Source organism: Pithys albifrons, chromosome 8, assembly GCF_047495875.1.
Source record: "Pithys albifrons albifrons isolate INPA30051 chromosome 8, PitAlb_v1, whole genome shotgun sequence".
In the NCBI taxonomy this organism is placed as follows: Eukaryota; Metazoa; Chordata; class Aves; order Passeriformes; family Thamnophilidae; genus Pithys; species Pithys albifrons.
The window spans coordinates 20377020-20391745 of NC_092465.1; the positions used below are offsets into that span (position 1 = coordinate 20377020).

Genomic DNA, 14726 nt, shown 5'->3' on the forward strand with positions numbered 1-14726 from the left:
TTTACACATCTATGTAAACATAAGAGCCTTTCATGATTTCCTCTTGTTTTAAAACCAGCCCATAGAGACACAAGTTAGAACCATAGCACTTCCATTCAACATAGTTCCGTGAGGATCTGTTTATGTAAGTCTTAAAATTTTACAATCTGTAAAGAATAACATTCACCTAAATTCAACTGTGCTTACCTGCTACCCAATCAATAGCAATGCCACGGATCCCATTTCGTCCTATTCCATTTGTAACAACATTTCTAAAATAAGAACCATCAGGTTTAATTTTACGAATTGCATTCTGAGAAGAAACTGTGCTACTGAAGTCACACCAGTAAATGAAACCAGAAGGCATGTGAACATCCACATGAAGGGCATTCCGTCCTGAAATATTTTGAAAAGCAATAATTAATATTTTTATATAAGCTAACCATGTGTTATGACAAAAAGAAATGCCAAAATACTAGGCATTAAAAGAATTTTCCTTATTACGATATTCACATACCTCTTCCTGCCAGCGGTACCATGGCCTCAGAGTGATCTGATGCCTCTAAACTAAATCCTTTAATTGCAGAAAGCATAGAAACAATTACAAATGAACTGTATGGGGAACACGTTCTGTTATCAGGATTTAGCTGAAAGCCAGTAGCACAGGCACAGGAGAATAATCCACGAGGTACAGGCAGGCAAAGCTGCTGGCAAACTCCAATATTATTACTGCAGCCATTTGTGGAACCAGCAGAATCTGTGAGACACACATGGCAAGACATAAAAACCTGAACTGTATCATCACAAACACCTGCAGGTATCTATCCAAATTCATATACTTGTATAACATTAACAATCAGCTGACAAAAAGAAATATCTTAATCATTGTTCATTTTATCACAGATGTGTTAGCAATGGATTTGCTGGTTTCTTGTCATCGCAGATTAACAACTCCAAAAATCAGATAAAACAAATTTGAAGCTAAAGTAACAAAATTTCTTACTTGGTCAACACTACATTGATATTATTTTAGTAAATCAACATAAGCCAATAGATTCCTTAACTAGATCGTGGACCATCTCTTTACCAAAACCAGATAAAATACTTCTGACACTTGCCCTGAAAGCCAAATCTAAGCATTTCCTTTGAAAGAGCATACATTCTGTCTCTAGGGGGAGCTCAAACTTTCTCAAGTCGAATATCCTGAAATACCTCGCTTGCAAATACTCACTGTCTCTGTAATACACACGTAGGCTCTTCAGTGTTGGGACATTATCTCTCAGTACTACTTTGTTTGCACCAGTGGATTTGTCAACTCGTTCAATAACTTCATAATCTCGATCAGTATAGTACAGAAATGTATCATACACAGCAATTCCCCACGGATGAGAAAGATGAACCACCAAGGTCACACGATTTGTACCATCCACATTGCCTCTCTCAATCTATGAAATTAGTTTAAAGATAAATGTTATATTTCTTATAATAGAAGTTCAATGTTATAATAAAACTAAAATGCTATATAAAATTAAAATGCAATACATGCTACTAAAATCTCTTATGCATGAAACCTTTAGGTACAAGGTAGAAAGGAAAGGGCCAGCAGAATATTATTTCTGATCATATACTTTTAATAGTATTTAATAAAAACACGTATTTTTATTTCACCTGGTCCTGCAACTCCAGGATTACAGGAGAAAACCGAAGTAACTCAATCATTCACATGAACCATAGATGCAGAGACAGGTAAAAAAAGCAACTATTAAAAAAAATTCTCCTACCACTCCTGTGCTTGTGACAGCCCAGTACAACTTTTGTTCCTTAATGTCAATGGTAAGGAACTCTACGTGGTCAAGGTTGCCAGTGAAGAGGATTTGTATGCCTGATCCATCCATGTTTGCACTGGCAACCTTTGCTGGGACTCCACTGTCAGTTCCCTGGTCTGTCCAGTACAGCTTCCTGTAATAGACATTATCACATCTGTTAGCAAAGTTGGTAAGAGAGCAATGGACCAGAGTCACTTGAGCATGTGCTTAAAACCAATTCATTTGTCAGCTAAGTACTTCAGCACACGCTGAACAAAGCTCACTTTGAATCAGATCACAATGAAAAAGACATCTTGTTTGAAAAACAAAAATTCCTGTTCTCTTCAAAAAGAAAAATGTCTTGAAGAAGAGAAATGCCTGTTTCTCTTGGAAAAGGGAGAAATTACACATAAATAATTTTTTTAAATCCATAACCTCCTCTGTATTGTCTCAGCTAAACTCAGTAGAGTATTATGACTGTAACAAAATAGGAGGAGAATAGTAACTCTGTTTCCCAGATGGCTGCAAGGTTTCAGCAGTGAGTTTGGTTCTAACTTTCAATTAAAACTAAAAAGTCAGAAAAAAATCTATATGAAACAAAAGAAAGGCAAATTACACCTCTTTTTAGGAGCAAACAAAATCATATTTAGTTCTATGCTCTCTAACATGTCACATTCTTCCCATGTTATATGCCTTTCTACTACAGATAGACCTCAAGACACACATCACAAGATACTATAAAGACTTCCGAGTTCTCTTTACTCTGGGTTCCCTTTTTCAGAGATATTTTTTCCCAATCATAATATCCTGAGATTCTTTTTAATCAAAAATTGCTACCATACAACCACATGGTAAATTAAGGAGAAGGAACTTCTATGCAACAATTTATGAAGCTATGAAATTTTTGTCTAGGGCTTAAAAAGAATAAATAAATTCTGTAAAAATATCCAAAAAACCCCAAACTATGCCAAATTCAGGATGAAATCTGAAGATGCTAAAAATTAAGAAAAATATGGAGAATACACTCATGAGAAAAGACAACAGCCGTTTTGGAAATTTACCCTCTTGCTGGATCAACTGCCAAACCAATTGGTGTGCCAGCTCCCAGAGAGGTGCCATCATTGGTAATCAGTGTCTTCCTGTACATTATCTCACCATGCAGCTTCAGGACCTACGCAAACATTGCACTCATGAGAGTATGTAATACAGGACTTATGATACATTTTCAAATTACAGGAAGGAAGACTAAATTATCAGGGAGTTGGAATTGCAGACAACTGTCTCAAATTTGCAGGCAAAAAAGCATATTTTTCTGTACTCTAACCATCTGCCTTCTCTAATATGCATTCCTTGAATGAGCTGTTGCAGCTCAGAGCCTGCCTATGTTAACAAATAAGCATCCTAGGTATCAAAAGAGTTCATTTCTCAGTCTCTATAATATCTTTGAAGTATTACAGCCTGAAGGGGTTAATGAAATGCTCATTTAGGAAGTATCCCACTTAATTTGCCCAAATTAGCTGCCTCTTAATTTAATAGTACCTATTTATATTCTGGGACAAGGACACTAATGACTGGACTTATTCACAGTCATTACTGCATTACATATTATTTACCCTATTTTTTCCTACACTAAATGGCAATTTTATCCTTCACATTCCATGAGATTGCTGGTCTCCAGAAAGCTACATCATATGCTATCAAAGCATTTGGGAATGGATCTTACTGCACTTGATGGCAACAATCATGTATTATCAGAGGCATTGCTTGGGGATCATTGATTTGAAGGGAGGATGGTAACAACAGCAACTCTAGCTATCAGAGGGGCTGTGTGGCAAACACTAGAAGCCTAATGAGTTAAAGGGGAGGAAAAGAAAAGAAAAATATCTAGGTAGAAATAAAGTTTCCAGAATACACTGCTTTAATCTTTTTGACTATGCTCAAATTTGACTTTATCTTTCAAGTTGGTAAATTATTTTTCTGCTGACTGATTGAACTTTAAAATAAATCTAATTTCAGCTTTACACTAAATAAATATTACTAATTTCAACCTTTGTATGTAACCATGAAAACTCTAGGCTCTTAGTTTCCAATTGTCCCTCTTAAATAATTACCTCAATTGACTGAGTCCCTGGGTTACTGTAATACAGGTTTGCAGATATCCAGTCCAATGCCAGACCAAAAGGAGCACCAATAACAGCTGCTGGAGCAAAAACTGTCCTGTTGGCTCCATCTGATCTCACTCTGTGAATTTCACCCTTGGAAAAAGGGTAACAAAAGTGAAAAAATGTCAAGAGCAGAAAACACTGTTCTATTCCAACCACACGAGCACTTACTTTATATTGCAATCTTTTCTAACACTAGCCCAGTTCCAGGAGGGAGAAGGTAGAGGCACAGATACAGCAGACCCAGGCAGTAAAAAATGGACAACAGGTTTCAGTTGACCCTCGCGCCCTCCGAGATGTAACAAGGTAGAAACAACTTCAGGACAAGGACCAGTGATCGTACGGTCCATGCATACTCTTAATTGCTTGTTACCATACCAGTGCACTGTGTAAGTATCTCAGTGCAGAATTGAAAATGGTGCTTCAGAAAGGAATCAGCATCTCAGATGGCAAAAACCTGAACTGCAGCCAAATACACTGCTAGTTTAAGTAACTAAAATTTCTTAAACACCAGTAGAGTGCGGCTTGCTGAATCCTGACAACCTAGTGCTATTTGCAAATTAACCTGTCCTTGAAATCCTAGGCTTCAGAAAAAAGGATAAGAAAACAGGATGATTTTCGGAACACTATAAACCCTATCATGAGAGCCTGATGGTATCGAATGTTTACAACAGTGTGAAGTAGGACAGGCACCTTAGAGACTGTTATCTTGCCTATTATTGACATTTACAATTAACAACCTATGGAATGACAGAGAAAGAAAAAAACTTTTATAATGTTTTTCAAGTAGAATAGGGGGGCACTTTTATTTTTATCTGTTTCCCGATTTTGCTTCACAAAGAATGAATAAGCTGGTGGATGTTCCTTTGAGCTCTAACTACAGCTTCAAATGCTGCCAACACTTGAAGTGAAATTACAGTGAAAAACTATGCAAGAGTAGATAAACCCCAGCAAAAGCAAGCGATGGAGGCAAAATGTGGTGTTAAGGAAGAGGCCCTGTGGTAACGGACAAGCACTGCAATTCAGAAAGTAGGCAAACACGATTCTGGCACTAGAAACTAGAGAAATATCTTTTTTCAGAGAGCCACTGACAGAGAGGTCGCAGCTCTGTCTGGGAGTAACAGAAGCCTGAGTCCTGAAGGTCAGGGATGGTCAAGGGGATACAGCCTACAGTCACACATTTGTCAGGTTTTGTCAAGACCTAACTAAAACAGAGCACATACACATGTTCAGCCTGCACAGGTGTAGGGATCGAAATTCAGCTCCCATCAGAAAAAGAACTGATGGGCTTAAGCAGTAAGCCATGGTCCACAGAGACTGAGAGAAATCCCATCACTTGGGAAACAGATGAGGCCTGTTGATGTTCAACCATGCCAATGGCTGTCTCCGGCTCCAAGATAGAGAGGGATTTTATGATGAATGTTATCAACTCATGTTGAAACCCTTTGTTTTCTTTCCCCCATGTAAATCCCTGTTATAGAAAATATTAACTAATTGTGCAACCTAGCCGAAACTTGTATAATCCCCTAGTTAACATATGTTACCAGAATCCAGGATCCTTATTAGCATGTCCTGCCTGTGATACCCTTAAATTGCATGTCACGTGTTCAGTAAAGCATTTCAGTTTTTACCCCCAGACTGGGATCGTCAGTTTGTAGACTCTTACACACAGGCACCTGGCATTTCACTTGCCAGGGCTGTTAATGGATGTATCAGCTCTTGAACTAGTACAGAATTGATAGAGCTCCTGTGTATGTCAGCTGTATCTGCTGGCTGAGATCCATCAGGAACATTTTTTTCAGATTGCAGGGAGGATGAAATAGATTCCCAAGTATTTATCTAGTTTCTTGGGCAAAGGTTTGCTTAAACTGGTCTAATTAAATACTTCCCTGGAACTAAAGATTCCAACTTTAAAATAATAAATAATTGAATAAATTGTAATTTCTTTATGAGTGACACAGAATAGGCTTGAAAATTAGTTATTTTTAAAACTGTATTTACTTCAAAGCTGCAAACTGTAAAGAAAACAGTTTGGAGGGGAAAACCTCAAAAATCTTGTGTGGATAAAATGTGTGAATTATTTCTGTAAAACAAAATTACAGAAATCTCCTTATCTCCCATCATACTTCTTCAAGACCTAAACACTGTTTCCTTAAAAAATAGCATTTCTTTTAAGTTTCCAAGACTGAACACATATTGCTGAATCAGTAGCATCCTATCACATCTGTTTCCAGACTATCACAGATTTTTTTTCTTTTTAAGTGTTCATCCTGTGGCAAGTTAGCCCTAAGGAACATGTATAATTTCTCAGTTCAGGACAAGGAATAAAACGACATAGCCAAACAATTATAAGCAACTATTAAAAATCAGTTAAAAGCATTTTTTAGACCTATAAGACTTAAATGTGCTACCTGGAAATTGTTGTGTCTTTGAAAGAATTTTCTGTTTAAAGAAGGAGGTGCCTCTCTACTCTGTTACCTCATTAAGTGCTCAGACTAAATGCACGTGCATTCCTTCTATCGTTATGTGCCACTGTATGCAGTGTCCTGTTCCCATGGAGAAGTGCTGTGGCTGTGTTTGCAGAATTAAGTCCTAAGTCAAGAGAGAGAAGAGAGTGGACTATAGCACAGCAGGGCTGAGACTGTGGGTCTGTCAGTGCTTTCCAATATTTCCTGTTCGTGTCTCTGAGCCAGAAAAAACATTAATCAAATGTTTCTGCTGACAAAGATAAGAATTACTTTACAAAAGAGATGAAACTTCTTTACTGGAAAAAAAAACAAATCAACAACAAAACACCACCATTGCATTCTTTTCTATTATTTTTATCGAAATTCTTACCAGCAATGCTAATACATTGCAATCCAAAACACATTTTAAAAATAAAGTGTCTTAATTTAATGCATATTTTGAACCCAAATACTAACTTACCGGATTTTCAACCCAATAGATCATCTGCTCAGAGTCATCAAAGTCAACATCAACACCATTTTGAACTCCTGCTATTGGAACCATAGCATCATTTGTCTTCTCCTCAGGGTTCAGAGAAATTCCATAAATTACATTATCTCTTACAGCAATAAGGAAAGGATGTTCAACTGTGAAAACATGAGTGTAATTCAGAGTTGCTTCAGCTCAAGAAAATGTCAGGATGATATGCTTTCCCACTCCCACACAGAAGTTCCCGGATGCTGAGAATGGCTGAATGTTACCAGTGGTGTTTAGAAACCACTTACCTGTAAGTTTGTTCTCTCACTAGGTGCAAGGTTATCAGTTATTGAAATTGATGTAACATTTAAAGTTTCAGCCATATGCAAATTCTGAGATTCTGATTATTCCTCATTCTTACGATGGACAAGAGAGCAAATTTGCTGACTACTGAGATCTAAAAATCTGTGTAGCTTCATCAGATAAACATTAACATAACTTCTGCAAATCTTAAATTTAATACAATTTATATAACCAATTATAACATATAAAAATTCATATATTGTTATATTAAATACATACTTGTACCATATTAATACAATATTTTAATATAAACAAATTCACTTATCTCCAAGCCAGCTTGTTACATTACCATCTTTAATATCAACCTGAAATGCTGTTTAAAATAAGTGCAAAGGCAAGATTTCTTCATCTTACATAAAGCTAAAAAATGGTGCAATCCTAAAATCACTGTTTTTCCATCCACATGAAGTTAGTAGTATTTAATATGCAAACTAAGTAGGCAGAGAGCAGCAATATCATTGTTTGTAGAGACACTGGGCAATGAAGTGCATGCAGCTCAGTTTAATACTCCTTCTCAAAGACTGTGCTGGCCTATTAAAGTAAACAATGACAGCAAGGATAAGGATCTTCATAAATATTAGAAAAGAAATAGCAAATGCCTATTCCTGTAAAATCATGGAATGGCCTGGGTTGGAAGAGACCTCAAAGATCATCTAGTTCCAACTCTCCTGCCATTCACATGGACATCAGTCATAAGCACTCATTAAAATCTTCTACTATTAAAAAAAAAAAATCAGTATATTTTTTACAACTTTTTCTGATGTGCTGACCTTCAGCAAATACATTTTTTTTAAATTCCCCACATCTGTAGATATTTTCTACATACTGTTTTAACTGTATAAATTCCATCTAAAAAGAATAAAATAAGACCATATAGTTTAAAAGAGTTGTGCTTCACAGAAGGATACTATTTCTTTCTTACACAGTTTATATTGAACAATTATATAATTTCTAAAAGGGCCCCTACTGTACCTAAGCAGAGAAAAGGAAATTTGCAGCACGCAAGAAATAAAGAATTGTCAATAGCTCAATTCAGTGGCAGAATTGAGTCAACTCCTACATGTGCTTCATCACGACCATGCTCTAATTCTTTCACCGTGATCCCTCTGTAAGCCTGCACATAATAAAACTAGTACAGATTTCTAAAAGAAACTCTATTGTTTGCAATAGATTAAACAAACTTGCCCTTTATTTCAGATTATATAAATTGGTAATTCCCTTGCTGCTGTTAAGAAAATTGTGAATGCAATACACACTGCTAAGTATCAGGCAGGAAAAGAGCATGACATGGCCTTTAATACTTAGAAAGTTTTAAAAGAAAAGGACTTTTTGACTGACAGATTTCTAACCTTAGCTTATCCCAAAGATAATTCCTACTTAAATTTCAGTGATTTGAAGCTTCCTTATTTAGGGAGGCATCACAGTACACTTGATATCTGTACAACTGATGAAAAAATGAGTAACGAATGCTTCATCTGACAAAAGCAACGTGGTCAAATTTCTAGTCACAAACTGCCTGCCAGTAATTTTAATTGTTGTGCCTTTTTAAAAGAATTGGCTAAATGATTTTTACAAATCACTGAGGTCTGTGTACCATTCAAAGAAAGCTCAGTGGTATTTTTTGATATCACTTTTCATTTGCAAAGTTTAATTCTGTTACAGCTGCATCACATGTAATCACATGTAAATTTTAGTCTGTGTATCTAGACCTTCTGCATTTGGCACATTAATTTTTTACTCTGGGGAGGGAAATAGCTCAAGATGAAAAATTTTGATATGAATTTCAAAATATATTAGTTCAGATAGGCTGAAGAGAGTGATAAGGAATGGGGAGAACACCTCTGCTGATTAGAGGAAACCAAAAGTTCATAACTTACTTCTTAGCAAAATACAGATGAGAAAGAATGCGATAGTCACTTCAAATACATACATCAAAACATATACCAGTGCTAAAGGAGAATTACTCATGCTGTTTATCCTGGAGGATCAAAATGGCATCAGAAATGGGCATAAACTCAGGAAAGACTAGATTTGAACAGAAAATCAGGTTTCCAAATACCAAATTGTGAATTTCAGGGAATTTTAGGACCAAGAACCCAGATTAATCTAAAACTAGAGCTTGATACATGATATATGGTTGAGATCAAGAAGGAAACAAACTTGAGTGACCAAGAAAGTCCTTTCCAGTCCTGCATCTTGAAATTCTTAAAATTGCAACTCTTAAAAACATGTTTCCGAGCTGACTACTTATAATGAATGCAACAATCTGCCAGAGTATGTTTTCATCTTTAACTGATAATAAATTCCAGACATATTTCAACAGCAAAACATTCAATGTGGTGAGAAATTTTTAAATGTGGCTTCTTTAAAGTACTTATTAGAAAATTGAGTTCATACATTTTCCCCAAAAGAAGCATCTGAATCTCCAACTCAGTTCTTTCCCAAACCTGTCTCTAAACCTTTAGGCCAAGTACATTTTATGTTTCCTACATGAAGTCTGCCTGGAGTGGCCCCAAACTTTGATTTCATGAGCAGCGGCCCACTAAAGTCTGCTTTTTGCCTGAGAGAGGGATGGATTTGACAGTGAGTCTTTTTTATCATCTCACTCTTACTGCCCTACCTCTCATGCAGTTCCTGTTATCAGGAGAAAGAATCCATCCTGAAGGACAAGCGCAGGAAAAAAAATGTGGTCCAGATGAGGAAAGCAAGCAGAGGTGGCTACAGGGGAACGATGCACAGGAATTAGAACCTAAAAATGAAAAAGGTACTATCAGCAACTGTAACAATACGAGCAACTGGAAAGAATATTCTCTCTTTGCTACTGATAATATCAATCCAGCACTAAGTCAGTTTTGCTATTTCTTTGAAATTAAAAAATGAAATTATTTCCAAGAATAACAAGCAATACAATACACTCTTAACAGGATCCAATTTTCCATGTAAAACAATAGAACAACTAAAAATAAAAAAATCATGAAATGTACTAATTTAATACAATGAGAAAAAAGAAAAAAATTTCTTCACCAAGGTTTTTTAAACCTTGGGTTGTAAATTTAAATCTCTTAAACCGTAACTGTGATCCATAAATTAATGGTACTCCTCTGGCAACCAAACAATTTGCAGTGAGAATGCTAAGTGCCTTTAGTTCTGAACATGACTGAGGGAGGTTTTGTTTGAAAACAAATACAGCACTGAAATTACTAATGCCTTATTCAGATGCAAGTCTCTACCCTCCCTAGTATGGGGGTATCGTTCAAGGAAAAAAAAAGGCATTGTAGTACTTATTAAGTGGAAACATTTCATATACAAGAAATATAAAAAAAGGTGAAAGATAATAGTCATATCAATTTATTTCCGACTCTTCAAGTCATGCCATGAAATAACTGTCTGATCTCTACCTAACAAGAAGAAAAACTTTCAATTTTTTTACTGTCTTTCAGCTGCAAAAGATCACCTGTGCAAGATCCCAGAGGGAACTGGTAATGCAGTGAAGAGGTTTCTTTATTATTATTATTGTTTCACTGAGTAATGCAGAAGTACTTTCAGAGAAGGTTGATGACAGTCATCTTTTCAAAAAGAACTGTGTTTTTAAAACACAAGAAATTGAGTCTGGTATGCCACAGAGAGAAATTTTTAAAAGTAAAATACTTCCCCAAAATGCTCCAATTGTGTTATAAAAATATTCAGAACAAAGTAAAAAAAAATTGCACATACTACTTCCCTATTTTTCTTTTTGGCTGGTTATTATTCTTTGATGCTGCCTAGATGGTTACTTTCCCTAATACCAGGTTGCAAGTCAATAGTCTGAATTATTTGCTTGTTTTAGCTCAGCCCATTTGCTGATAAGATTGATTCTGGGTGTGCCAGTGCATGATAATATTGCATGCTTATATCTGCAATTAGCAAAGTTGTTCTGATGAACTTACCACTAGGCTGCTTTACAGGATGGGCAGCCACAAGCCCCAAAGGTTGGTGAATGTTATAAATCATAACTGTCTGGTTTCCTCCATGCCATTTATTGGCCCGAATCACTCGATTAGTATAGCGATCACTCCAGTACACAAAATCTTCAAAGACAGTTAGAGCATGTGGATGCTGCAGTATCTAAAAAGGCAAGGTTGTTTTTCAATGTAGTTCTGGAGATTTGTATATGCAAAGCTCACAAGGAAGCAACAGCAGAGCTGAGCATAGTGTTTAAAAATACTTTTCAGCAAAGGAATATGAAATATCATCTACTGTCTGAAAACAAGACTATTTTTTTTAAAATTACAATGCTATATAGACCTTGTGAGATGAATACAATGAGAATTAATAAACCAGTCTAACTACGGGGCAAGACACAGGGAACCAACAGGTAAAGACCCAATTGCAGATTTTCAAGAGCACAATAGGAAATGTCTAGTGAGAGTTACAGATCTGTCAAGAACTTGCATCCCTGATAAGCTCCCCTGAAATGTGCCACACGGCTAAGAAAGGTGGTTTATTTAAATTTCATGTAACTAGGAGTGGGAAGATTACCTTGGCTCCTATTTCACACAAATTGTCTTTCCAGACAAAAGTAAAAGCCCCAAGAATCAATTCTTGAAAACATTCATATGATTATTTATACAAGTTTCTCTGTACCAACTGAACATCTAAACCATTATGTTGGTACAGAGACAAGTGCTACAAGCTGCCAGCAGCACTTCACTGGGAGATAGCCTTCAACAAGGATGGTCTTCATGAAGTTGCAGCACACAGTAAGTCCTGACAGCAGAAAACCTTCCCTGCTGTCAAGAAGAGTAGCAATAATCACTCACAAAAAGTGACTGGGAAAAGTTCTTCTAGACTTTTTGTACTACATTTGCCTATAGTAAATGCACCACCTAAGTAGCAGCAGTGTCAGATGTCACCTTCAGACTTCATGCATGCAGACAAAACAGACAAGAATGATCCAAAGCACTAACTCTACACACAGCTCCAGTAGATCTCCTGTGACACTGAATAGGATGTGCAATTCTTCCTTTTCCAGTGAAAGGAAGCAGCTAAAATACTTCACATCTGCATTGCCCAAGTATTTTGAAGAAAAAAACATCCAAGTCTATAACAGTGAAAATACATTTTTAAGAACTATCAGCAGGGACATGGGAAAACACCAGTTTCTTATTAATATCTTACCAGATCGCTTGCAACCACCTGTCTTCTGTTGTTTCCATTGTAATCACAAAAATCGATATAATCAAGATAAGCATCAGCAAAATAGAGAAGTTTATTTGGGTAATCAATGGAAAGTCCATTGGGCCAGTAGATTTTACTATTAATGATCACTGTGCGCATTTTGCCATCCATGCTGGCTTTTTCAATTCGAGGGTTTTGGCCCCAGTCAGTCCAGAACATCACATGAGCACTGCAAAAAGTAATGTGTAGTTACCAATCTGGGAAAAAACCTAGCTGACTACTGAGAAACATTACATGAAGACTCACTAGACCAAAACCAGAAACAACCTTTTTAAGAACAGTCCTACATAATGATACTGAAGTTATTTATTTCAGCAACATGCTCACTTAAGATACTCCCATAATTCCTGTTGTAAAAATCCTTTTAACACTTCTACTGTTGTTTCCATTTGTCAGTAATAGCTACCGGTGTCAGTGTTTTTCAGTGTTGATTATAGTCTGATTCTCCATCTGCTACATAATAATTTGATAAAGATTTGAACTTTTACAGGTATGCATTGATAATGTTAACACCACTAAAACTGAAAAGCCCCACGGTAAACACAGTTCAACAGAAAAGTGGCTGGCAATAAAGATAGTTCAAGGCATTAAAGACCTCAAAAAAAGAGTAGAAGTTTGTACATGGACAGTTCAAATAATTGTATTTCATTTACGCCACCCGCTGTCTGAAATGGGAAGGTGCTTTTGTGATAACATTAATACTAAACATTATAGATATTTATTTTAGCCTTGAGGCTATGAAGGGAGGCATATGACATTAAATCATAGACAAGTCTGCAGTATGCCACTAAGTGAAGTGATACATCAGAATTTTGAATTAATACTTCTTCACTGGGAAGAATATGTAGAAGAATCTTTTCTTGGAAAAAAACCACCTTGTCACAGTGGAAAAGAATGCCAGATCTCCAATAATTACCACATGATTTTAAATATTGAATCAATTCTGCAAACACAGTATTTTTTTAAATTATTGCAAGTTTTCTCTTCCTCTCATAATTTACAATTACAACACAGTTTAGACAACTTTCAAATTTTAATAGTTATATCATAAAATATTCATCTTTTCAAAACAAAACATAAAAAAAACCCTCTTACTCAGTTCTGGGATCTAACACTAGTCCCCTTGGGTTTGTTATATTTTCACTAATCAGCACAGTCCTGTGGCTCCCATCCAGTTTAGAGACTTCAATTGTTTCCAGAACAAAGTCTGTCCAGTAAAGGTTACGACCAATCCAATCTACCGCTATACTTTCAGTCACGGTGACACCACTGTCAAACACCTGTTTAATAACAAAAAAGAGGGGAGGGGGAAAGAAAAAAAGGTTGATAGTAAATGTTTATCATTTACATTTCTATAGATATGGGAAATGAAGAGCCAAATCTCCAATATTTTCTAGGTCTAATACACCGAATGGGTCATGATGTACATTCTCAAAGTGCTGGCAAAGCACAAGTCCAAACACTTCTAACTAACCTCCTTAGGTCTATTGAAGAAGTTAGCATTTACTAATAGGAAAGCCAGCTTATAGTCTGATGTTTAAAAAAGGCTTCTTGAAAGCATTCAGTTTTCTTTTTCAAAAAGCTATATGAAATGTTGCCTTATCATCTACAAAGTTGTTTCACTTTGCCTATGTTACCTCTCTTCTTACTATGTTTGGATTTCCCTCTTCCCCTTTGTTGACTGAAGATACAGTGTCTTCATTTTCTCTACACAAAGGACAAGAAAAACTCAGCAAAACTTACTATTTTTCGATCAGTCCCATTTTGATACGCACTCCAAATTTTATCCTGTGTTGTATCAGACCAAAAGATACGATCTGTGATTGAATCAAAATCAATGGCCACAATATTCGTCCCATCCCGAACCAGAGAATAAATGCTGTGTGACTGAGAAGTGATGTTATCCACAACTATTTGGTTACGACTTGCCACCAGCAAAAGGAGACTCCCAGACTCTGTCAAAGGAATAGAAATGAAAATAAACCAATAAGCTATCCAACAGTACTTCTGTGAGAAAAGGAAACACTGAGCCATTTGACATGACTTTATAGCATCAAGGCACACATACTGAAAGGACAAATTCAGATCAATTCCAGACCAAGATATATTATCATACCCAGTCTGTGCATCCTGACTTTTCAATCTACATTGGCTTTTCTCCATCCTTTCTCCATCACTTTTCTATAGGCTTCCCTTCAAGCTTCATATCTAAACCTCAGATCATCTTCCCCTTCAGATCATCATCTCCTTAGAAATGAGCAAAGTACAGCATAGG

General features: G+C 36.2%; 1 protein-coding gene across 3 annotated transcripts in view; it reads right to left on the minus strand.

The window, feature by feature from the left end:
• The window catches only part of LRP2 (LDL receptor related protein 2), a 118834-nt gene that overhangs the window by 48786 nt on the left and 55322 nt on the right, over positions 1-14726 (minus strand). For all 3 annotated transcript variants that reach the window (XM_071562867.1, XM_071562866.1, XM_071562865.1), the window contains exons 27-38: positions 14195-14406; positions 13547-13731; positions 12392-12620; positions 11161-11338; positions 9855-9983; positions 6875-7041; positions 3896-4039; positions 2846-2955; positions 1761-1938; positions 1211-1424; positions 497-736; positions 187-375 (exon numbers count right to left, since the gene is read on the minus strand). In XM_071562867.1, the coding sequence (XP_071418968.1) occupies positions 187-375; positions 497-736; positions 1211-1424; positions 1761-1938; positions 2846-2955; positions 3896-4039; positions 6875-7041; positions 9855-9983; positions 11161-11338; positions 12392-12620; positions 13547-13731; positions 14195-14406 (2175 nt within the window). The remainder of the gene's footprint in view (positions 1-186; positions 376-496; positions 737-1210; positions 1425-1760; positions 1939-2845; positions 2956-3895; positions 4040-6874; positions 7042-9854; positions 9984-11160; positions 11339-12391; positions 12621-13546; positions 13732-14194; positions 14407-14726) is intronic.